This window comes from Acomys russatus, chromosome 29 (genome assembly GCF_903995435.1).
Source record: "Acomys russatus chromosome 29, mAcoRus1.1, whole genome shotgun sequence".
Lineage (NCBI taxonomy): Eukaryota > Metazoa > Chordata > Mammalia > Rodentia > Muridae > Acomys > Acomys russatus.
In genome coordinates this window covers 2,999,024-3,023,464 of record NC_067165.1, presented here as the reverse complement: position 1 = coordinate 3,023,464, position 24,441 = coordinate 2,999,024, and the positions used below count along the sequence as shown (strand labels likewise).

At 43.0% G+C, this 24,441-nt stretch overlaps 1 protein-coding gene across 3 annotated transcripts in view; it reads right to left on the bottom strand.

Annotated features, from left to right (window-relative positions):
• Dab1 (DAB adaptor protein 1) overlaps positions 1-24,441 on the bottom strand; it is a 270,742-nt gene that overhangs the window by 232,441 nt on the left and 13,860 nt on the right. For all 3 annotated transcript variants that reach the window (XM_051170931.1, XM_051170934.1, XM_051170932.1), the window contains exon 2: positions 21,900-22,101. In XM_051170931.1, the coding sequence (XP_051026888.1) occupies positions 21,900-21,966 (67 nt within the window). In that variant the 5' untranslated portion in view covers positions 21,967-22,101. The remainder of the gene's footprint in view (positions 1-21,899; positions 22,102-24,441) is intronic.

Below are 24,441 nucleotides of genomic sequence, written 5' to 3'. Positions count from 1 at the left end.
TTCTGTGGTACCCCCATCTCTGGGACCACTCCTGCTCTGAGGGACTCTGCTTGCTTGCTTTCTCTCGAGCTCCTCTTTATAGCCCGCTGATAAATCACGTGGAAACTAACCCTTCAGTGTCCATGAACTGAATTCACCCTTTGGATTAATGAAGGAGACACAGACCTGGAGCCGCTGACTCAGTGGAAGCTTTGTGTGGCTGGAATCTTCTGGAACCCTAACTCTGGAGCTAACCCGCCTGAGGCAAGAGAGCATCCATTGTTCTCAAGCATCCCCCATTTTCCCCTCATTTCAAAAAAAAGACAAAAACAAATCAGTGAGATCTGAGGTGAGAGCTGCTTGCTTGGCTAAAGGCTCACTCCAGCAGGGGAGAAATGGTACTCCAGCAAAATTCACAACTATTTAAGGCTTTTCTCTCTTCCCAACTGTAAACCTGCACTTTACTACAAGTCTCACCAGAAACCCCACTTACAGGGAAAGGATCTGCACTAAGCCCCTTGCTCAAACCTAAGAATTCCTGGTTTCCCCAACGCATCTCTGAAACTACGTCATAATCGCACTTATCAGAGGAGAGAGAGAAAGAAAATGAAATAAAAGGGGTTCTTAGCAAACTTTGGGCATATAAATCAAAAGCCACCAAATAGAACGTACTGCTGATGCTAAGACAACCCTTAGTGTGACAGTGTGACTCAACCGTGAGGAGGCTATAAACACTTGGGCATGTCTCACTTTGGAGTTTTGGTTATCCCTCTCCCCAGCCCCCCACCTGCCATCCCCGCCACATAAGACTGCAACCATTTTCTCAGGTGTGCTTTTATGCCCTGTGTGAGTTTCTTTTTTAAAATGCTTAATAGAACCGCACACGCCCAAACCTGCTTCAGGAACCCCAGGCTGGAAACCAGGTCTCTATAACACTAAGAGAATTCTTCAGGCTCCTGAAGGTGACAGTGTGTCCCTGTGATTCTGTCCACACACTGCTGATAAATATATACCTAGCCTACAGCACATCAGCCAATTGCAGATATCAGAAAGCAGACTCCCAAGAAAGAGTGAACCCTTTCAGATCTTTGCTTGGAAGAACACCCCCTATGCTCTCCAGCTCTAGTGTATATGTACATATAAGTGTACACATATGTGTGTGTATATATGCATATATATTTTTTGCATGTGTTATGATATCTTTGGCATTTTACCTTACCTTCCCAAGCCAACTGAACACTGAAGAAAATAGTTTCCATTTTTCTTTTCTGTCCTGCATGTGATCTACAACCCATTACAGTGCCTAAAATAGAACCAACTCAACACACTAACTAGTTATTGTGTCTTTTTGTTTGTTTATCAGTGTGTCTCAAGTGAAAGGATTCTAGGCACATGAATGAGCGTTTTAGTAAACATGTGTGTAGAAGTTGCATTCTTTGATGAACAACAGGTGGCCAACAGATTACATAGTAAGTGGAACCTGCGCCTTCTGAGTACAGGCAATGGGTGATGGGACAGGACATGGCTTCCGACCTGCTTCTGTCCCCTTCCCTAGCCTCTGATGATCATATTTTCCAGTCACAAGTTTCACAGTGGCACTGGGGTTTCCCTATGCCTACCCCTGGCATTACCAGCTCTTGTTATTTCATCCTTGAAGCATCCGCCCCATTTTGTGGACGGCGAAACTGAGGGGCAATGTCAGGTGTCACACATTTTAAACAAGGTTGAACTCTTATAGCAAGAAGGAGGATGGAGCCCAGGACCTGGAAGTAAATCTACAGACATCTCCACCCCTTAACCCTCTTTCTGGGCCTTCCTTCTTGCAGGATGAATTCTCCACTAGCAAAGGCAGAGAAAGCTGAGCTTCAGTTTGTCATTTCACACTGACACTTTGAGGCTTTGGACTTGGCACTGCCTTCTGATCACCCACTCAGTGCCTATAGAAACAGCTCAGCTGTCACTATGGACAAGTCACCTTAGTAGCAGAAAGCCAAATGCTAACCTATGTCTATTTCCTCTTTCAGTTGTCAAGGGGTGTTTTCCTCTAACTCCATTTATTTCTCTAGAACAACCATTATATGAACTTGAGACACGCGCATTAGCTTCATTTTGCAGATAAGGAAACGGACCAGGGAGACAGGAGGAGAGTGGCTAGAGTTCATGCAAAGAGTCAGGTAATGGCAGAGCTGGTGGTGGGGCAGGCTACTGGAGGAAACCAGAGGGCTTCCTTCTCCTGTGAGCCACTCCCAAGGCCCCCAGAGACCATATAAGTGCTCCACAAAGGTTCATCCTCTGCCTCTTCTACCTTCTAGTCTCCTGTGAGTCAGAACAGCCAATACAGCTCTCATTTCCATGAGCCTTGGTTGTGCAGGATGTGCACCCTTGTTTGAAAGCCTGTGAAATCTATTTATGGACCTAATTGTCAGTTTTCATGAGTGACAGGCATACAGTGCTTTGACTACTCAAGCTAATATGCCTGTAGCTGACATTTTAAATAGAACTCTCTCTTTCCCTACTCCTTGTTCTTTTAGGAAGTAATTTGAGATAGCAGGTATTTTTATAATCATATATCTTTAATTATAGCTACACAACTGTCAGAGATTAATGATTTCCTCAATCTGGCTCTTCTTACAGGAGAATTTGGAACTCATGAAACCGAGGGGAGAAAGCCGAGATGGAGGCTGCCAGTAACAAAGGCATTCCTGGGCACCCGTGGTTTGACTTTAGTCAAGTTTGAGTTCCCATTGTAGATTAATTTTGTACGACATTTCTATGAATTATTGAAAATGCAGCGCTCGTGTGGATGGTAAACATAAGTAGATCTATACATGTAAACCAATAAGAAAGCATGTGACAGCCGGTAAGCGAGCGCAGTATAACTAGTCCCCAGTCCCCAGAGAAATCAGTAACAATAGGTCCCACATGGTCTGTGTACACTTTGACCCCCCTCCAAAGCAAATGTTACCTTCTTGTATAAACAGACTCAATTCTGGAGCTGGGGGTCAGAGAAGCCTTCAGAAAGAATTCCATCCACCTCAGCTGCTCGGTGCCACAATTCCCACTGCAGTACAACTCATCGGAAGACAGCAGTAAAGCACCATGTACAAAGCAGCCCAGGGGCATTCGCTAGAGCAGAGGCCCTGGACCCGAGGGCCTCTCGACAAATACAGAGGGAATAAAACTAAATGAGTAAAAAAATTGCACACAGTTAAGAAAGAAACAAAGTGGTACCTATATGCTGCCACAAGATGAGGCGGGAAGGACCTGAATCCTTAGCTAACCGGGCACATGTTGTGGGATTCGGATTTTCCCTGTGAACATCACATGAGATGGGCTTTGTTTCCTGTGGCTGCCTCACTGTGCCACTGCCCCGCCCCCAGCTCTGCTCCCAGAACTCTGTATTCCAGCATCCCCAATGCCCTCCTAGTTCTAGGAATCTCTTGATCCCTAAAGACTGGATGCTTGGGGCTTCTCAGGAGGCACGAGGTGCACCTTCCTTTTGTTTCCATGGACTCACATGAGCTAGTGGCCACATCATTCCCTTGGAAAGCCTTCTTCAATCACCAGTCACATCTGTCAATCCTCAGGTCCCTGAAAAGTATCCTCACAAAGGTGCTGAGGATCACACGGCACTGTAGGACTGTAATGGTTGTATTGTGTACCATCACGCCCAATATCTTAGGAAAGTGACATATCTTACATCTGCAGGACCACGACATGCCATATGAGGCCATACCTTGTGACCTGTAATAGAAGTAGCCACCGTTCCATGAATGGCCCCCTGCTCAGATGCCCAGGGTCATTCTCCTAACTGGCAACCTCCACAAGATCACAGAACAGCCACAGTCTAAGTAAATATAAGGCCCAAGTATCTAGTAACCCAATCTGGTGTCATGACAGACATTACTAACTGTTTCACATTTTTATTTTTGGTTGGTTGGTTTTGTTTTTCAAGATATGGTTTCTCTGTGTAGCCTTGCCTGCCCTGGCACTCACTATGTAGGCCAGGCTGGCCTTGAACTCAGACTGCCTCTGCCTCCCAGATGCTGGGATTAAAGGTGTGTACTACCACTGCCTAGCTTTTTTTTTTTTTTTTAATTTATTTATTATATCTACAGTATTCTGCCTGCATGTATGCTAACATGCCAGAAGAGGGCACCAGATTTTATCACAGATGTTTATGAGCCACAACATGGTTGCTGGGGAATTGAACTCAGGACCTCTGGCAGAGCAGCTAGTGCTCTTAAGCTCTGAGCCATCTCTCCAGCCCTACTAGCTCTTTAGACAGTATAATAGGCTAAGTAGTGGCCCTAGAAAGATAAGAAAGAGCCATATTTGAAAAAAAACTGTCTCAACAAATGCAATTAAAATATGGATCTTCAGATCCTTCCTTACTGTTCAGGTAGCCTGAAATCCAGTGTCAAGTATACCACAAGAGGTACACAGGGCAAGACCAGCTAAAGACAGAGTGGAAAGCTAAGGAGTAGCAGTAGTCACATAGGCTGAGGAAAGACAAATTCTCCACTGAGCTTTGACCTGGAAAGCACACCTGCCAGTACCTTGAAGCCTTCAGATCCATGCTATTCTAACTGAGCAAGCCTGTGGTCATTTGTTACAGTGGCCTGAGGAAATGAGTGCTGAGCTAGGAAGGGGTTTTGTTTTGTTTTGATTTGAAGGTGGGTAGCTTTTCAATGGCAGAGGTGAGCCTTAGATCTGAAAGCCTCTTTTCCTCACAGCTTTGGCCTTTCCATACTGTTATGACTCTTTCCAGGGCAGCCTTGTAGGGAGAAAGTCTAGCATTGTGTGGGTGTCCAAGCTTCTGACACAAACCTACCTGTGGGCTTTTTAAAGCAGCTTAAGGTGACCATGACATACAGTAGTGGTGACAACTACAGGACTGAGATGCCCAGTGAGAGTCCCATTCTGGGGCATGCATCATGTACCCCAGAGGTAACATTAGAAAAAGGAAGCAGAACCAAATTTAAAATCCATATGCTGCCTTTTCCACCAGCATCCCAGGCTCCCCACACTGCAGCACGGTAGGGAGTGGGGGTTGGGAAACAATTAAACATAAGAGTGGGTTTTAACCACCACCATTCCAACTCCCAAAAGGGTTTATTAAGTCATTTATAATTCCACAAAGCTGAAGTAAATATTTAATATTTGATTCCTAATCCATAAATATTTACACACCGGGATTTCTCCATGTTCGACAAGCCCACCAGAGGGTTTGCACTTTTAGCAAGTGTGACTAATGAAACCTTATGATTCCTGCCCCTGAGCAAGAGCATCTGGCTCCAGGAACCATGGTGCAGGGAACCATCTGTGTTCACCCAGAGTGTGCCATGATCAGAGACGTGGCCAAGGATTCAGCTTTGGGCAAGCACTCTGGGGAAAAAGGAGACAATGGCAGAAAAAGCACATATCAGGAGAAAAAAAAAAAAAGTTGTTGCAACTGCTGAGAAAGAGGAAGACGTGAAAGTAGATACAAGGTGCACATCCCAGAGACAGTGGTGATATTTCTTATTTGTTAAAGTTATGGCAATTAACACTTCACAGGCACTTCCATTGTGAAAGTATTGGTTGGACAGTGGAACAGTGCTACACCCGGGCAGGGCAGAAGAGAGGCAGGCTGGTCTAAGGTTTGAGGCCTTGGAGGACAGGAGAACCATGGGTGGGGGACTGGGAGGAGAGGGAGGTAGGAGAGAGAAGAGGAGGCGGACTGGCTTGGGTTAGTGTGACAAATAACCTCGTGGCCTGGAGGAGCCTGCTCTGGGGTTGGGAGATGGAGGACTGGAGCACAGATGAGAAACATCATGTGATTATTTATAGGATATCGGGTGGGAAGTAGTCCAGCTAGGAATTATTAGAACAATTGGCATGGTATGTGGGGCAGGGAGGTAAAAGATAGCTTTGGGGGATAGTTTCTGCCCAACCCCAGTATATAGGCATATAAAAAAAAAATCTAACAGGTGTCTGGGTCTTTTATTGATATGACAACGGGACAAAAAAATAACCACTGTAAAAATTCTATCAATCAATAGTAAACAATGATCTATTTTATACATGTTTATTTATTGACTGATTGATTGGTTGGTTGATAAAGTAGGCTTGGTGTTAGGTCGTGAGAATTATGAAAGTCAATCTGCAATGAATAGCCTGCTCCGTAAAAGTAAAAAATGTAGTCCAAGATCTCTCTGAAAACTCCAAGTCTTTTCAGGGAGAATGGCAAAGGAAAGAGAGGACACTGCCTAGGAGAGCCTGCGCACCTCTTTCTCCTGCACTCAATCTCTGGTTGCTGGCTGGCCACAGCCTGGGCCTTACAATTCTCAACAGCAATGACATCTTCTACCTCCTGCTGAGTCATGAGCCAGATGGTCACATGCTCCAAGTAAGAACCTTGTGTGTAGACAAAAGCGGTTTCACTTTATCTATTGGAAAATTGAGAAATATCAAACTGCTTTTGTTGTTGTTGTTATTAACGTAAGTTGTTAGAATGTCTGTTGGCTGTGTACTTATATGTGCTGTGTGTTAAACGCATCAGAACTGAGTTTCAACCCATACAAGGAAGGACCTGAGTGAGTTGATGGTAATCACCCAAATTTACTCATCAGATTCAGAAATACAGAAGCAAAGCTTAAGGCTGGGCCCTCTGCTGCTACCAGTCATCACCCCAGGTTCACCTACTCAGCCATCTATGATGTGGCAGGTCCTACAGAAAGCACACCTGGGTCCTCACTGAGCATCCCCAGGTTTGCTTCTTAGCAGTACGCTGAGCCAGCACAGACTCCAGGCAGCTTGTGTGGTCCCAGCACTGGGCTCCTCCATGCTTAGATGAGGGCTCACACTCAGCCCTTTGGAATACCTATGCTGTCTCTACCACTCAGAGCATCTTCTGGATCTGCAGGGTCTAAGGCAAGGTGTGTGGTAGGGGACGTGGAGATGTGACATTATGTATGGAGCTTCCAAAGCCTTTTATGCCAGAATCTCCAGACTCTCGAAGGGAACCTACTGTGTGCCGAGGAAAGATGGAGAGAAATGCCTTACTTAGCAAGCCATCCCCCTGAAAGAGTGAATCTGACGCCACCCCCTTAGCTTAAGCAGCTCAAAAGATGCTGATCAAATGCTGAGTAAACAGGTGCCAGCTCAGCTCATTAAATCCCCAAAGGTTTCATCGTTTCTAGGCTGATTTGCATTAACATATTGGGCACTGGACAGCTATTAAGTGGGTAGCGGCTGCAGCTCCTGAAGATTCAAATCTAAAGGAGTTTGGGATCAAAGAGGCATCACCTGAGTGAGTAACCTTGGGAGCTCACTTCGGCCCACACTTTGAAGGGGAAAACCAATTGCTTTTTTTTTTTTTTTTTTTTTTTTTGGCAGGATGACCCCTAACCTATTTTCTTCCCCACTTCCTTCTTTCCTTCCGTCATCCAGAACAAACAAACCTACACTGTAGTCTAAGAATTCCCTCTCCACCAGCCTGAGAAAGGCTACTTAGCTTCCTCTCACCTTACTTCCTATGTCTGAATAAAACCTGAGCCTCTGCCTTTGACATTGGAGACTGCAGAGTAGAAACCACAGAGAAGGGAGACTCTAGCTCTTGCTGTAGGTAAAAAAAAAAAAAAAAGAAAGAAAGAAAGAAAAAGTCTCATACAATAAATGCAGTGGGATCGCCCTTTAAATGCGGGTCTTCAAGATGCAAACTTTATCCCATTAATTTTCATCTGTAAGGTTCCTGGGACCACAGGCATTTTTCTGAAATGGACCAACCCCTCAACCAACTCCAGAAGGATTTCAGAGATGATTTCATCCATCGCAATGGATAATCCTTCAGCTCTGAAATGGAAGATCATAATGCTTTGCCAATCTACTCTGATCCCAGAGAAAATGGACCGATAAATGAAGATGATTTCAAGGTTTAAAGCTGCCTCTTCTAACCCAATCTGCTAAAAATTAAAACTCAGCAAGGCATAGTGAAAGACTTTTCAACTTGTCATTTTTATGAAACAGAGAAACCACACAGACTCCAAATCCTTTCCCTGCAAATGAAAACAGGCTTCTGTGGTCAGCTGCGTTCTAAGGCAAAAGCAGAAGCTCTGTCTGGCTTGACCTTTAGCTCTCGGTAATTCACAGTCACCTCTCGTTAATTTCAAGCCTATATATATATATATATTATATTATATTGTGTATATATATATCATGTTACATGAGTTAAGGGGAGTAATAGAATAGAGTTTTTAATTAACATTCAATAGATATCAATTTTTTTAAACAAATGAAAACTAACTAAGGTACTGGAAGCTGGTATTTTCCTGGTACTCACTGGACATATGTTTCTTATGAATCTAAACCAGGGCTTTTAAAACACATTAAAATAAAATGACAAATGTAAGTTTCTTTAAGGCAAAAACAAGGGGAAGGAGGAAGAAGGAAGTAGGAAGAAGGAACTAGCAATTGAGTAAGGTCTGGGATTGGGTTTTTGTCCACAGTTCCTTTCAACTGAGATCTATATTTCGTTTCATTGAAAGCAGTTCTCATATTTCTGGGGTAATGTGCATGCTGGGGAGGGGGGAAAGGGAGGGAGAGAAGGAGGACACAACACTACACACCCAAAGGCATTGATGGATGTCAAGGACAGAAAATTTCCAGTAGACCTGGTCTATAAATTGTCATTTAAATTTGCAATTTAAAAACACTGTCTGACTTTTTGATTTAGCTGACTGTATATGAGGCAAATAATGGAATCCTAATAAGCAATGTTTAAATGACATCTCCAGTCTCCCAGACAGAGAGGGTGAGAGTAGAATTCTAAGAAGAGAAAATAAATCTACTAAGAATAGGAAAGAAGACCAGAACTAAATAGTTACACTAATCACTTGATGGCAGATATCAGGAAAATACATTTTGGGATATTTAAAATTCGAATCCCTGAGAAGCGAAGGATAGGTTATCAGCTAAAATCCCCTAAAGTCATTGTAAGGAAACAAAAGTAAGCTCAAATTTTATATTTCATCACATTAAAATAGATGAACCAAAAAAATCAAGGCACCGAGACAGCATATTAAAGTTGATAAGCTGGGGTTAGAAGATTCAAACTGCACAAAGCACTCAGGCTCACTGGTATCGGTATCCATTGCTAAATCTTAATGCCAGCACCAGACTAGCGTGGTGGGTCCAGCTAAGTGGCATGCAGCCCAGAGCAGCTTTCTTCTCCGTGTAGGAAAAGTTATATCTTCCCAGCCACAGCACACGGTCCTCAGGAATCAACTCAAGGCCAGGGGGTGTGAATTATCAACTACAAAAACAGTTCTACATGCAACATACCTTGAGGGATGTTTGATAAATCACAGAAAGGACCAGTGGAAAGTGGCAACACTGCTACAAGGATAAGGACAGAGGTTCTGTGAGTAAAGATTAAAGACAATCACATCACTTACCATGTTTAAAAATGATAATCACATTTTTATTTGTAGGGGAGAAGCTTACATGAAGAGGTTTAGTGAAAAATAATAGAGGTAAATACACATTAGGATTTGATTACTCATGTTGGCATGGATCTGTGAACGTACTCACATGCAGGAAAAAGCATCAGAAGGAAATGCACTTGAGTGTTGGCTGTGCTCACAAGAGAAGGCTGTGGCTACAAAAGTTCCCCAGAGCACTTGAGGCAGCCATTAAAATTGATCTGCATTGGCAAATCATACAAAATCTATTTGCAATCTATAGGTTTGAGAACAGGAGGGGAAACCACAAGAAATGATTACTTCAAAACATCCAAGAAAAACTAATGAAATATAAACAGCTGATTCTAGGAAAATATAAGCCAAAGGCCAAGGAGTTGCCTATATAATGCAGGCTAGTTTACTGACCAACAAATGCATAGGGAATGCATGTGTCCCAGGCCCGGTGCATAATACAGAATGTATAAACTACACGAACTTCAAGGCACTTGTTTGCAGAAGGAGGGAGAACATTCGAGAAGATGCCTAAGCGGTTGGTCTACCTGTCTCTGGGGGAAAGGGTGTGCTCTGCTGTTCACAGCAGCCATGTGAATGCTGAAGGATAGTGGGTTGCCAACTTCTGTCACAACGCATTCATTGAACTGCCTAAGAGCAATCTGAACTCCGAGGACATTGACTTGCATCTCTTAACTCCTGGGAAGCCCTTGGATTATTGGTTCCTTCTTCTATGTGAGTTCAGCTTACTGTAAGTAACTACAGCTGCCTCATGGCTTTCCACCTTTAAGGGCACGTGTTTAAGATCCTTGAGTCCAAGTCTGTTCTCAGTCTTCTAAAGCTGTCACTCTGCCTGGCTTTATAATACATTTTAAACAGGTATGGGAACCAAGTGAAAAAAAAGTTGAAGATGATTAGAGGATAGGAAGAGAGAGAAAACTTGAGTTAAAAAATCTCCTATAGCCTTGTATTTAACAAAGTTACTGTTTTACAATTATTGAATCAACTAACCTTTCTGGATCATCTCCTCCAAATGTGTCCAACCTGATACTCGCAGAACACATGTTCTAGGTCAACTATGAATGCAGTAGATGTCCATGTTATGCCCCAGTTTCAAAACGATGGACAGTCCTGCTCTGCACAAACAACTGAACCAGGGCCCATTCTCCCCTCCCACACACACTCATCTGCCCCATGGTCCATATTCTGAATCCCAGGAGATACTATGATCAACAAAGCTTGGGATGAATTGCAGACCGCTCAGGTTCAAATCCAACTTCTAGCTGTGGGCCACACTTGCCGGATCACTATGACTTTTACAGGTTCAACATAGGGGGTCCAACTTGGGACAATAAAATGAAAATAAAGATTCAAAATGACTTGCGGATTTGTCTTCTTCCTGCAAATAGTTTTAATCCTTACCAGCCTATATGATAGCATTGCGTTACTATGCCGTAGCATTGACCTGACTAAAAGCCATCGGTTACTGATGGAAAAAACAAAATAAATCTCACACATGCTCCTGAAACAAGGGCTAAGAGAGACCTTAGTGAGTTGAAAGCTTTGGACCTGCTATCAAGCATCAAGCAGCTTTTCCTACATCTGACCCGATTTCAACACTCGTGTTATCCATCACCGCCTCGGAACAACGTCCCATGTCTTTAACACATGCTTCTGCACTGCTGTTAATAAGGGATATAGGGAAGATCATCTTCCCAATGATAGGGGTCTTGATCCTTTTTAGGATCACATAATAAGGACATTTTTCATTGTTGAAGATAATTCCCCTTCCCGTGCACATTTGTCAAAGGCAGTTTCCAACAGTACCGTACATCATCCTGAAATACATGATAAGATTCAGGTCTGCTATTCATCATCTGCTGGGCTCCGTCCAATGTGAGCTCCTGCATGGCTTTTCTAGCCTCTGATTTAACAATTAGTATGCAAGTTCTCCCTAGAGCAGGATGACCAGCCAAGGGAGGCAAAGGACTCGAATGACGGTGCTCCCAAATTGGAGGGAAGAAATCTAAGATGACAAATAGGTTCTTTATGAAGGTAAACAGAATCTAAAGTTACTGCTTTGCAGCAGGAAGTAGGCCCCTGGGACCTGAGCTTTTGCTGAGGCTTTATTCAATAATCACTGCTGGAAAGCAGTGTTACAGAGCAACAGCTAAATGGCGTCGTACATAAATACTGTGCACTGAATCCTTTAGACTCAACTTTTAAGATGACTCCTTTCCATATGCATGCCGGGTCACCTTGAGCACATCCTCAGCTTAGGAGCTCACACGTCCTCATCTGGAAAATACTGCTATCAAACTATGGCTCCCTTTTGACGCTTTTTAAAAATGAGATTTGCGTGTGTGTGTGTGTGTGTGTGTGTGTGTGTGTGCGCGCGCGCGCGCATGCGTGCTTTGCCTAAAAGTATTGTGTGTGCCACATGCATACCTGGTACCTGTAGAAACCAGAAGAAGGCATTGGATGCCCTGGAACTGGAGTTACAGACAGTTGTGAGCCACCAGGTATGTGCTGGGAACCTAACCTGGCTCTTCTGAAAGGGCAGCAAGTGTGCTGAAACATTGAGCCATCTCTCCAGGCCTCCTTGTGATGACAATTTAAGTTACTGTATTCTCTACCTGGTGTTTAATAGTCACACTGTTAATCTCATCTTCCCTTTCTGCCTGTGGTAACTTAATCTCTTCCTCCTAGCATTAAAGGGATACAATTACTCAGAAGATAGAGTACAGGCCATAGAATCCTGTCTTAATACAGAATCTGGCAGGACAGAAAGGTGTGCAGCTGTGATCTTTAAGAAAGAAAGTCTCATCAGAGTCACAGGGCAAGGAAGGCTTGCTATCACAGGTGAAGAAACACTGAAGAGCTTCATGGGAATGAAAAATGAGGCTGGTCTGAGAAGATGAGGTGGGCAGTGGCAGGCAGAAAAGAGACAAGAGAACACCCTCCAGGATGAAGGGAAAGGTGAGGTAAGAGGCTCATCTTTCTGAGAGGTTCAGCTGCCTCGCTTGTAAGATGGGAACATGTGGGTGTAGGCTCTTTTCAAGAACAGGCAGTAGGTCCCCTTTCAGTGACATCCCCACCCCCAACCCCACCTTTGACCTACCTGGTGTTCTCCTGATGGGCTATGTAGACACACTTAGGAGGCAGCAGGTGTCCACTGACCATGCTACAAGATGTGTGACAGAAGGAGAGATTTCTGAAATCCCAGCACACCTGGACACATCTGCTCAGCAAACTCACAGAAATAGCAAAACCCTATGCTCTGGGCCATTTGTTGATTATGTGCAAAGACACAGACTCTCTAACTCAGGGAAGGTGCATATACTTAACCTGACGTGCAGAGCTCTGGAGGACTTATGGGGCTGATGTGAAGGGCTTTGTTCTTCCAAACATCAGAATTCAGGCCCAGCCACTGCCAGAGGCAGCACGCTGAGCTTAATGAAGCAGTAGGACGAGCTAATACGGCAAATTGTATTGCTCTTACTACCAATATGGCCCACATCGTGCTAAATTACAACACTAGAAATGATTGGACACACATCCAGACAGGAGAAGCAGCTCTCGGGATGACAAGAATTTTGAATGCCACACAGCAAGAACCTTAGGAGGCAAAGTTCTTATGAGAGATGTTTATATTCTTTTTTTTTTTTATTTTGTTTTTCTCTCCTTATGCAAATGCTTCCCCTACACACTTTATAAAAACCTGCTTACTAAGCATTTACTGAGCCTATGCCACATGGCAAATGCTGGGTGAGGAACCCACAGCGGATGGCAGAGACTGTGAAATAATTAAAAGATGCCTGGAGAACTGCAGCAAATGTGGTGACCTGAGTGGGTCCAGGTGCTGTGGGAACTACCGAAAGCTGGGGGCGAGGGGAGACTCATGAGCCTAATGAGTCAGAATTCAGTGCTTCCCCCCCATAGATGCCATAAACACTGTTGCACTCCTATTACTTAACCCTTCAGTGCTTAGTAGTAGAGATTAGTGACTAACTAAACAGCCCCCGATCCTCCAGAACTCTGAGCCTCATGTATGAAAAAAGGAGGAAAACTATTGCTTAAAATAATGTATTAGGATTATTAGTAAGGGGTACTTAGAAAGCCCCAGAGTAGGGTGGGGGAGGAGGAACGGATCACCATTTATTTCTGGCGGGGGGGGTAGGGTTGGGTGGCAGGGAGGGTGGCATTTGACTTGAAACTGGATGCATGGAGTTCATTTTGAAAAGGATAAAGAATTTGTTCCTCAGAGAAAAAAAAGCAAGTGCAAATCCCCAAAAGCAAAAAACAAACAAAACAAACAAACAAACAAACCAACAACAACAACAAAAAAAACCCAACAACAAAAAAACAAAAAACCAACAAAAAAAAAACAAAAACAAAACACCACCACCACCAAAACAAAACACAGTGGGGTGAGTAAATTGAAATTCATTTGCTTGAGTCACTGTATATAGAGTACAGTTATGAAGAGCGGAAGGAGATGAGCATGGAAAGATAAGGAGGGGAAGGAAGGGTGGAAACACAGGCTTCTTAGCCGGTAAGATAAGCTGAGGCATCGGGAGCCTCTCGCTGAAGGTTTTAAGTAGACTGGCCTGATCAAATCTCTTGATCAAATCAACACAAGGTTGGAGATGTCTAATACAGGAAATCTCAGGACTACTTAGGGGACTGGAAAACATGCCAGATGAGAGATAAAAGCTAGCCTGGAGTACCTTTAGGAGGAGGGCAGTTAAGAGATAAAGAATTAATGGGTTGGAAAGACATACAACTTGTCACACATACTGATAATAGTGATTAATTAACTGAGGATGCTAAGACGCTCAAGAGGTTAAGGATAATGGCCCAGAGCGATGCTTTCTGCATCTCGGGTATGACAGAGAGTAACAAGTGACCAGGATGAGAGAGATGATCCAAGCAGGGTTCAAGCAGAAGCATATCCTAGGACCTAGAGTTCAGTGTGGGTCAGCTAAAAGAGAGGTAGAGAAAAGGATCCAGGAGCATATATCAACGGGTTTAGTGTGTTGCCCTGTGGACTACACTGCTAGAGAGACAAATGGCAATTTGAGGAAACCCTCACTTCTTATAAAAGGACCAGCTAGAATGAGGTTTTAAGCTAAGGCTCCCAGTCAGCCTCTGTGGATGGGTTTGTCTGCAGGAAATAACTACACGGAGCACAGCTCCCTATAACAAATTCAGGACCACAGAAAGCACAGAGGTCTCTTCCCACTGCATGGTATAAGATGGGATAGCCAGGTTCACCATAAAGACTGCTTGAAACCATTACTACTTCCTCCAAACATTGTATCCAGGAGCTTTACTGACGAAGCTCAAGGAGATTTATACCATATTGTAACAAAATCCTTGAAGTATTTAAAGCTTGCAAATCTCAAAGTCAGTAGAGAACAATTAGCTCACTATGAAAACAAACAAACAAACAAACAAACAAACAAGCAAGCAAGCAAACAAACAGACAACTGCCAAGACAGAGCAGTGCCATAGATTTACCTGAGTCAGTGTCTATGTTGCTGTCCCCCGAGTGGTAAAGTCCCTGCAACATTTCACACCCCACATCTCCTGGCACTGAGACACAGGAAAACCCAACAGAATGTGTACACCGTAAAGACTGCAACAATCCATAGGAACAAAACAAGTCTCCTGGTTCACATAACACTCTTACATACTCAAAGGGGTGAACTAGGAGTTGGACTCACTAGAGAGCACTTGTCTGCAATGGACATCATGCAAGAAGGGCACCAACGCTTCCCAGAAGGCTTCACTGCAAGCAGCGGGAGGAAAAACAAAGGCAGGCAGATCCATGGGGCTAATACTAAAACTAGAAGTTGTTTGGAATTTGTTGAGCTGAAGATTCTCCAGCCAAGGAGATATTCCTTTGTTGTAGCCTTGGCTCGTGTGTTAGTTTCTTTTTATTGCTACTGTAAAATGTCCAAATAAAAGCAACTAAAAGGAAAAGGGGTTTGTTTTAGTTCACGGGTCAAGGTATCACTCATCAGAGTCGGGAAATCAAGGCAATAGGATGTTGAAGCACCTGGTGACATTACATTTCCAGTCAGAAAAGAGCCTGCACGCTAGTGCTCATTCCACATTCACTACTCTTATAGAGTCCAAGGTCCCTATCTAGGGAATGGAGCCACCCATGGTGGATGGGTTCCCACCTCAGTTAATGTTATCAAGTAGAGGCTCATTTCCCAGACCATTCTAGATTCTTTCAAAGTGACAAGCAACAATAACTATTACAACTCATCAGATCTCTCAAGATCCCATCTGTGGGAGCCAGGCTTTGGCTGCTCTGTTCATTAATTCCTCTTACCCTTTTTATATGCTGCCTCAACATCTAGGGAATTTAACTGCAGGTAGATGTACATAGACATTTAAGGCATTGTTCTACTTGTGTTTATTTTTATTTTGAGATAAGGTCCTGTTCTAAAGCTCTGGTTTGACCATGTTGGCTTCAAACATGCAGCAATCCTTTTGGGCTTTATCTATGGCCTAGTGCTGGCATTAAACTTGGAATAAAAGTAATTGTTTTTTTTTTTAATTTTATATATAGTAATAAATTGAAAATAAACAACAATAGAAAAGTAGAAAATCTATCTCTCCGGGGAAAGAAGTCAGAATGCCTCCCTCAGCTAGAATCCCCTGCTGTGGTATGGACTGCGAAGAACCAGGATCTCTTCCTGGTTTAAGTCTCTCTTCTCAGGGCATCAAGTATAAGCCAAGCTCACGGCTGGAGGGAGGTAAACATCTATAAAGAACAGAATGAAATAATGTCTCTAGATGTTTCAAACTTGGGCAAGGAGTTATAATTTCTACATCTTTTTGGTAGTGGAGGAAGCAGAAGGGTTCTAATCAAAAACCAGTGGCATGAGGGTGAGCACAAATACAGTGTCTCAGTGAACTTCAGGGTATGCCCCTTACTACTTAGGCCAGGAGCAGTAGACAGAAGTAACACTCGGTGTGACTCTCCAGAGTCTCTTGAAAATATAATCTAGCCGGGTGTGGTGGTGCACATCTTTAATCCCAGCACTCGGGAGGCAGAGGCTGGTGGATTGCTGTGAGTTCAAGGCCAGCCTGGTCTACAAAGTGAGTCCAGGACAGCCAAAGCTATACAGAGAAGCACTGTCTCAAAAAGCCAAAAAATAAAAAAATAAAAAATAAAAATACACACACACACACACACACACACACACACAATCCTTCTGTGTCCTGTGGTTCTAAAAGGGTAAGGAATATGACGCCATTACAAAAACTACCAAGTGGTCAGCCAGTACTAACAGGTTATTTTCTAAGTGTAATTGACTAGAAAGGACCCTGACTGTGGCCTTACCAAAATCATTCCACACCATAAAGGGGCCAGGATTCTAATCCATTTTGACACAATTGTTGTGGAGGCCTCTGCCAGGTGACCTCCTAGATCATAGTGGGGCCTTGACTTGAAAATCCTACTGAAAAGGTGCCTCATATTTGACCACTTCCTCTTGAAGGAGAGGCCTGGTAGCACTCAGAAGAAGGGTAAGCAGGCTACCAGGAGGAGACCTGATAGGCTGTGATCATATGGTGGGGGAGGAGGGGTGAAAGAGGAAGGGAGGGGGAAATGGGAGGATACAAATGAGGGGATAACAATTGAGATGTAATCTGAAAAAATTACTTAAAAAAAAAAGGCTGGGTCTTTGTCACTGTGGTTGCTAACTGCTAGCCTAAGGATACACCTGTAACATGGACACAGGATGTTTCTATAAAAAGGAGACAATGATGGGCTCAGAAAGACCAAGAGAGGAAAATTACCATTGCTAGGCCCCACTGTGACTGCAACTGCCAAATGCCTACCTCTCCTATCTAATGGTGCACATAGAACCCATTACAGCTAAATAAATCCAGGCTTGAAGACGCTCCATTGGCCCTCTCCTATAGTACCCAGCGGCCACGGAGAAAAGTTAGAATTAAAGTCAAGTTCTTTCCAGCACCCAGGCTGGTGATTCCTTCTACACACTCAGGTACCAGATGGTGATGGTGCTGACCAGGTACTGACCCCCAGAAGCACTGTGTCCTAGTCACAGGACCCATCCTTTCATCTTAGCCTTCCACTGGGCACACCAACACTGGGAACGCAAGTAGCAAGAATTGAGTCAACTGACTCTCTTTTTGATGGGAGGTAAGGAACCTGAACAAACAAACGTCCTTCCTGTGACCCTGCATAAAATTCAGCTCCTGGGATAGGCACTGCTTGACAAGTTGTATGTGTTGTGATGCAATCTAGTAACTACAAAATGAAGGAAACAACGTTTTTTTTTTTTTTTCTTTCACTATTTCTATATCTCATTTGAATACTGAATACTCTTGGTATGCCTTACACACAGCTGGTATCAAAACCCATTCTTTGAAGAAATATGCCCCGTGTTGTTTGTATTTGAAACTGCCTGGCCTGGTTTTATAGTCTAGTTTATCAGAGGCCAATAGGCTTCTGATAAATTCAACAGGGCCTCTTTGCATTCACAATGCAAGGTATTAAAATATCTTTTCTAGGATCCATCTTAATCTAGCCTTGTGAGTATATGTGCGCACTGGGCGGGGGTGGGGGGAGTAGCGGTGAGTGGTGACCCTTATAAAATCACATAATAATTATAAAAAGTAATGGCTGATAATAAGCCAAGATATGAAACTGTACAGATTATGTAATTCCAACCATGCATTACCAATGAAATCCCTTAGATACAGACAGCGGACTACAGATTATTCATTGTTTTCTTTCGGTCACGATCCATATGAGGACAAAACTGAATAATACAAGCTACAAAATAGTCCTACAAAAAAGAAAAGCTATATGCCAATTCTACCAAAGAATATAGGTTTAGAAAATTTTTCTTTACTGAACAAATCATATGCAACAGCATAGAGAAAAAGATACACAATGATCAAATACAATTGGCCCAGGACTAAAGGTTAGAAAAGCTCCTGGTGATTTCAACAACAGTGGAAGAAAATACACACAATCACTGAAGTAAGAATAGATACTGACTGAGATGCAGCTTCCTTTAAAAATACATTAAAAAGTAATAGTAGTGGACCTTTAGTAAAAGCTAAATGTTACACTTAAATATGATTTAAAATATTTTTTCATAGATCCAGAATGAAGATAAGGGTAGTTTTCATTATCAAATACTGACAGAGTGAGCCAAAGCCATATGACAGGAAAAGTAAGGAAAGTACTTACGGATTTTTATTTATTTTGAGCAAATAGCCGCATTTATTTAACAGAATGCTTATCATTTTATTATCAAATACTTAAAAGTAATGAATTAATATTGTTACTACACATTCATTTTGTATTTTAATGTATTCATATGCCCTTATGGTTCTTTTGTCTATACTGATGTACCTAAAATAAAGATTGCTTGTTAAATTGCACAAGTAAAAATAATTATAAAATCATTCTCTGGGACAAAATGGTTAAAGATTCCTTGCTATAAAATGATAAGAAAAACCTGTTGTTATGATAATCACGACGATGAAGAAAAAGAAAAGGGGAAAGAAGAGAATGAAGAAGTATCTGTTATAAACTGAATAGTTATGCTTCACCTATATCCATATAAATGAAGCTTTAAAACCCAGTGTGGGGCTGGAGAGATGGCTCAGAGGTTAAGAGCACTGACGCTGCTCTTCTAGAGGTCCCGAGTTCAATTCCCAGCAACCACATGGTGGCTCACAACCATCTATAATGTAAACTGGTGCCCTCTTCTGGCGCGCAGGCATACATGCAGGCGGAACATTGTATACATAATAAATAAATCTTTGGAAAAAAAACCCAGTGTGATGGTATTTTGGATGGACAAGTGAATGGATAGACAGACAACAGGTGGATGGACGGATGGACAGACAAACAGACAAAGGTGCTAGCTGAAATGATGGTGGGACCTTCAAGATAGGCATAATAGTAGAAGAAGACAGGAGGTGGTGAGGAGAGAAGGTGGTAGGATGAGAGGTGAGAAGGGAGAGCAGGAGAGAAAGTAGAAGAGAAGCAGGGAGGGGGAAATGGAAAGAAAGAGAAGGGAAGAGGATATGGCTCCGTATTCTGCATGACCCAATGAGAAGGTGGCCATTTACAAGCGAGGAAGAGAGCCTTCAGGAGGATAGGAATTGTTAAGATCTTATTCTTAGACTTCTGGCATACCCATCAGTAAGAAATACATTTGTGCTTTAAGCCATTCAATCTATGTTATTTGTAAGGGAGGCTCAAGCTGATTATTACAAGATATGTGATACGGAAATAGAAAATAAAACTGAGTGATGGAAAGATAACAGAGAAGAAAGAAAATGAGATGAGAAAGAAAAGAAAGAGGAAAAAAAAAACAACAAAAAGTAAACTGCCAATTTCTGTTGAACGTTTAATATATGCCAAGTTCTATGCTATGGACTTTATTTGTCTTACTTAAATTAACCTACATAGTGAGCCATTGAGTACATGCTAGCATACCTTATTTTATAGGAGAGGAAAATGAGGCTACAGAGGTGAGCTAAATGGTCTAAGGTCAGGTATGCAGGAAGTAACATAGTCAGAATATGAACTTGGGCCTGCCTGCCCATACTTCAAAATATTTAATGTTAGTGATGAAGAGTCTTAGGAGATGAAGAGGAAGTCAAAGGGTCACCTTCTCATTCCAATCCAGGTCCAAATCCTTCAACTAGTGGTTTTTTTTTTTTTTTTTTTTTTTTTTTTTTTTTTTTTTTTTTTTTTTGTCATTTGTTTGTTTGTTTGGAAAAAAACCTAACAATCATCTTTTCAGGATGACCTTGAGTTTTGCACATTAAAATCAAGACAGAAAAAATATAAAAGCTTAAGACATTAAACATTCAAGAGCACAGCTTAGTGGGAAGGTTAATTTTGAAGCAAAAATTAACTTGTCAGTTTCTGATGCAAAAGCATTTCAATTCTAGAACCTACCAGACTTTACAACCACCTCCCCACGCAGCAGTCTCTCAAGACCTGTTCCCTTGCCCGTTTGCTTTTTGTCTATTATTCTCAGACTTGGAGGCATAAAAAAGAAGGTTTACATAAAGTTTTGGACAATAAAATAGACTGTTTCCAAAATATTTGTGTTTCAAATAAGCATCAAACAAAATTTATAGCTAGTGCTGGAGTCCTGACAGCCCAGGAGCCGAGGATGTACTCCATTTAATGCCCTATGCTTCTCAGGTGCCAGACAGATGCCATCCTAAAACATGATTAGGCAGGCACGGTGATGTCTCCAACAAATCACCCTGCACAGAGAAGCCAAGGGCATCAGATTCAAGTCCTGAAAGAGCTCTTCTAATCCCCTTGCATGCAGCTGAGAAGATGAGAGGGGAACTGAAACCACAGGGATAATACACACACACACACACACTCACACACCACATGCACACGTGTATGCACAACACATACAACTCATAGACCACATATTCATTCACATACATGCACACAGGAACACACCCACACACACTACACACATACAACACATGAACACATGTATGTTTATGCACAACACACACAACTCATAGGCCACATAAAGATTCATACACACACACACACACACAGCATGCACACACTTCTAACCACCAAGGGGCACACACTTAACAAAAGGCATATTCATAAGGCTACGGATGCGTGAAGAGAGAATTATCTTTGTAAAGGACACTGAACATGTTAACTTTCATCATGGGTTACATGTGTGCCTCCTCTTAAGTACTTTGCATGTCCTGAGGGTCCTGGGGTGAACGCAGGCTCTAGCTCTAAGAGTTACTACTCAAGATGACTCATAACAACACAAGGCATTTTAAACAGAGTGAGACACTATCAAAGTGCAACTGAAGCAACCAAGCAAGCAGCCACCTCCAGTGGGGATGGAGAAAAGCCTCTCTCAGGAGGTTGCAGAAAACCCAGCCTGGACAATGGGCAGTGATCCGTGTAGGAAAGGCAATGAGTAAGAACAGGCTTTCTGTTGATGGCCCCGTGGTTCTCAGTGTGGCCTCCAGACCAGCACTGCCTGGAAACTCATTAGCAGCGCAGTCTGCAGATGCCGGGCACATACTGTGGATGGACCCTACAGTCGGCTCTCGTCAGGCCTCGGGAGTGGCCAGAGGTCAAGAACCACAGCAATACGCAAAAGCAAAATGCAACAGGCAGAAAGTAAGAACTGGGAACAGAGTTGGGGACTGGGCACAACAGGAGTTGACCTTGATAGAGAAATGACTAAAAGCCATACCCAAGGTGCCTTCGATATTACAGAAGCAACTTGGCATTGTACCTGGAAAATAATAGCCATCAAAATCTGAGCACAAAATCACCATAAAAAATAGAGCGATTTACACAGCTATGTGTTTGGATCCATCTAGAGTTAACTTTGTTACTACACAGAAAAGTAGCCTCGTGAAGGGCGCAGAGTCAGCCCCTACCTTTCTTCCTGGAGTCTTTCTTGGCGCTGGTTTTCACAGCTACTTGAAGTTCTGTCTCAGTTGACATCCTACTTAATCCTTAGTCCTCTTCACACAGACCCCGGGCCTTGGCCAGGCTCATTGAGGATCCTCTCCAAGAGAAAGGTTCCTCCCTTCAGAAAGGACAGCCCACGTCGTACATGTCATTCACTCTGTTGGAGTGCTGCAAATCAAAGCAAGAGAATATTCAGAATCTTGGTCCTTCTGGGACTCAGTAGAAATTTGAGGAAACACAAAATAGCAAGAACATCTAAGTCTTTGTTGATACACTTGTCTGGCTGAGCCTGTGCTCATGAGGCCATAGATGGGGCTTATACCACAATGGGAATAAACAAATCCTTTGCAAGTTAAGAAACTTAAATGGCCAAAAGCAGCAATCTCCAGCTCTTTGTTGCCCATGTCCCTGATGGCCAAGCACTGGATGCCACCCAAAAAATATCACGGACATATTTCCTGACCAGCCCCGTGGAGACATTTCCAACAATGGGGCCGCCCATCCATCAGCTGAGCTTGATCAGAGCCTGGGCAGCTAAGGCAGATCATAGGGGAGTGACCTGCAGTCTGTCCCTCACTGGCAGGCATCAGAGGGGACACAGAGTTGACATGCAATTGGGCTCCAAGGGTAAGGTGACAAATGGGGCTGAGAAACTTTGCAGCAAGCCAATTTTGGTGTCAGCTTTTCCCCTAGCTATAAGGGCAGACAAGCATTTAGTGTGGAGAAAGCAAGGAAAAGAGACCGGGGTGGGAGACACACATTTTTTTTTCCATGCAGTCTCCCCTAAGCATGTATTGCACAGTACTGAGCACTATGAAGAACAGATGTCATTAGGAGGAGAGTGACAATGATTAGAACAACACAGACACTTCAATTAAGGCCAGCATGTACTATGCACTTACCAGGCACTCTACACTCTGACCTCAGAGATGCACATGTGCTATCACCTTAGATCTCATTTAAATTGAATAAATGTACTGCCTTTGTCAATAGTTTTTTTTTCCCCTAGCCCCTACCGGATAGTGGTAGCTGAGACTCCACTGAGAATAAACACTTCACCAGTTATCTACTTTCAATATTAAGGAAAAAGCTACTAGAAATGGTTCTTTTTTTTTTTTTAATTTATTTATTTTCATTTTGTGTGCCTTGATATTTTGCTTGCATATATGCATATGTGAGGGTGTCAGATCTTGGAGTTACAGACAGTTGTGAGTTGCCATGTGGGGTCCTAGGAATTGAACCCAGGTCCTCTGGAAGAACAGTCAGTGCTCTTAACCACTGAGCCATCCCTCCAGCCCCTAGAAATGGTTCCTGAAGCAAAGCAACCAATTTTAGCTCATTCCACAGAATTGGAACTTTTAATCTAAGTGCACTAACCTTGAATGCTAGTTGCAGCTCAAAAAGAATGATGATCTAACCCTCTTAATCATGACAATTAAAGATGGCTTAACTATAAGGCCTAATATGAAAGCCATATAAAATTACATTACAACTTAATTGTGAGGCAATGTCCATCTTATCCAAAGATACCTGCTTAGATTTATTTTTTAATGACCTAATTATTTTTTTTCCAAAGGACACTATCTCTGTGTGCAAGCACTTGAATTGGAGGATCTAAGGTGACGGGTAAGGAAATGAGATTAATTGCTTTTGTCGAATGAACGTTCTGGAACCACACGTTAAAAATGAGAATGTCTTCGCCATCTTTGTGGCAATATCCACATACCAACTCCTTCTCTTGAAAGACATATCCCATAGGAGACAACAGAGTCACTTACTGACATGCTCTTAATATCTATCCTTTTATTGCAATAAGTATTTACTAGACTTGAGTATAGACTGGGTATAAACAAACACCGTGCAACTCTTGTGGCCAGGAAGAAATAGTCAAGGCCTGCTGCCAGTCCCCAAAGAAGTAAAAGCAGCGTTAGCTTCACTCCTGTGGAGGACAGCAAGACTCATGGATGAACCTAGCCAGGGAAGATAGAAGCACAAGGCATGCTGGGGCACAAAGGAATGAGTGTTTCTTTTTGCTTTACTTTCACTAAAGCTGCCCGTGGGATTAGCATCCAGGATCTGCAGGATCATGCACAACAATACTCTTGTCGAACACAAGGTGTAAAGAACCCCTATAAACACGTGCAGCACAAACATGAGTGGATGAATCCCCCCTTTTTGTAATGGGTGGAAGGCTTGTCATATGGAATGGCAAAGAGACTAGGAATCAATGATCTAAGAAATGGAAGGAAAGTTGAGCCTGGCAGGGAGATGACTCACTGAGGGTCACCTTCCCACCCCCCCCCCCCCTCCGTGCTTCCTCTTGCCATCAGTTCTCTTTTGTTGGGGGCTGCCCTGACATTCATCCAATCCCCCTTGAGGCGGGGGGCTCACTTCAAAAAGACAGTCCGGTTGGGAAACATCCTGAGTTCTCTATTAAAGTGGCATCTCTTTCATCTATGCCATTTTTGGCTGAGTCCAGAGCTTCAACAGCTGCCAAGCCTTGTGACA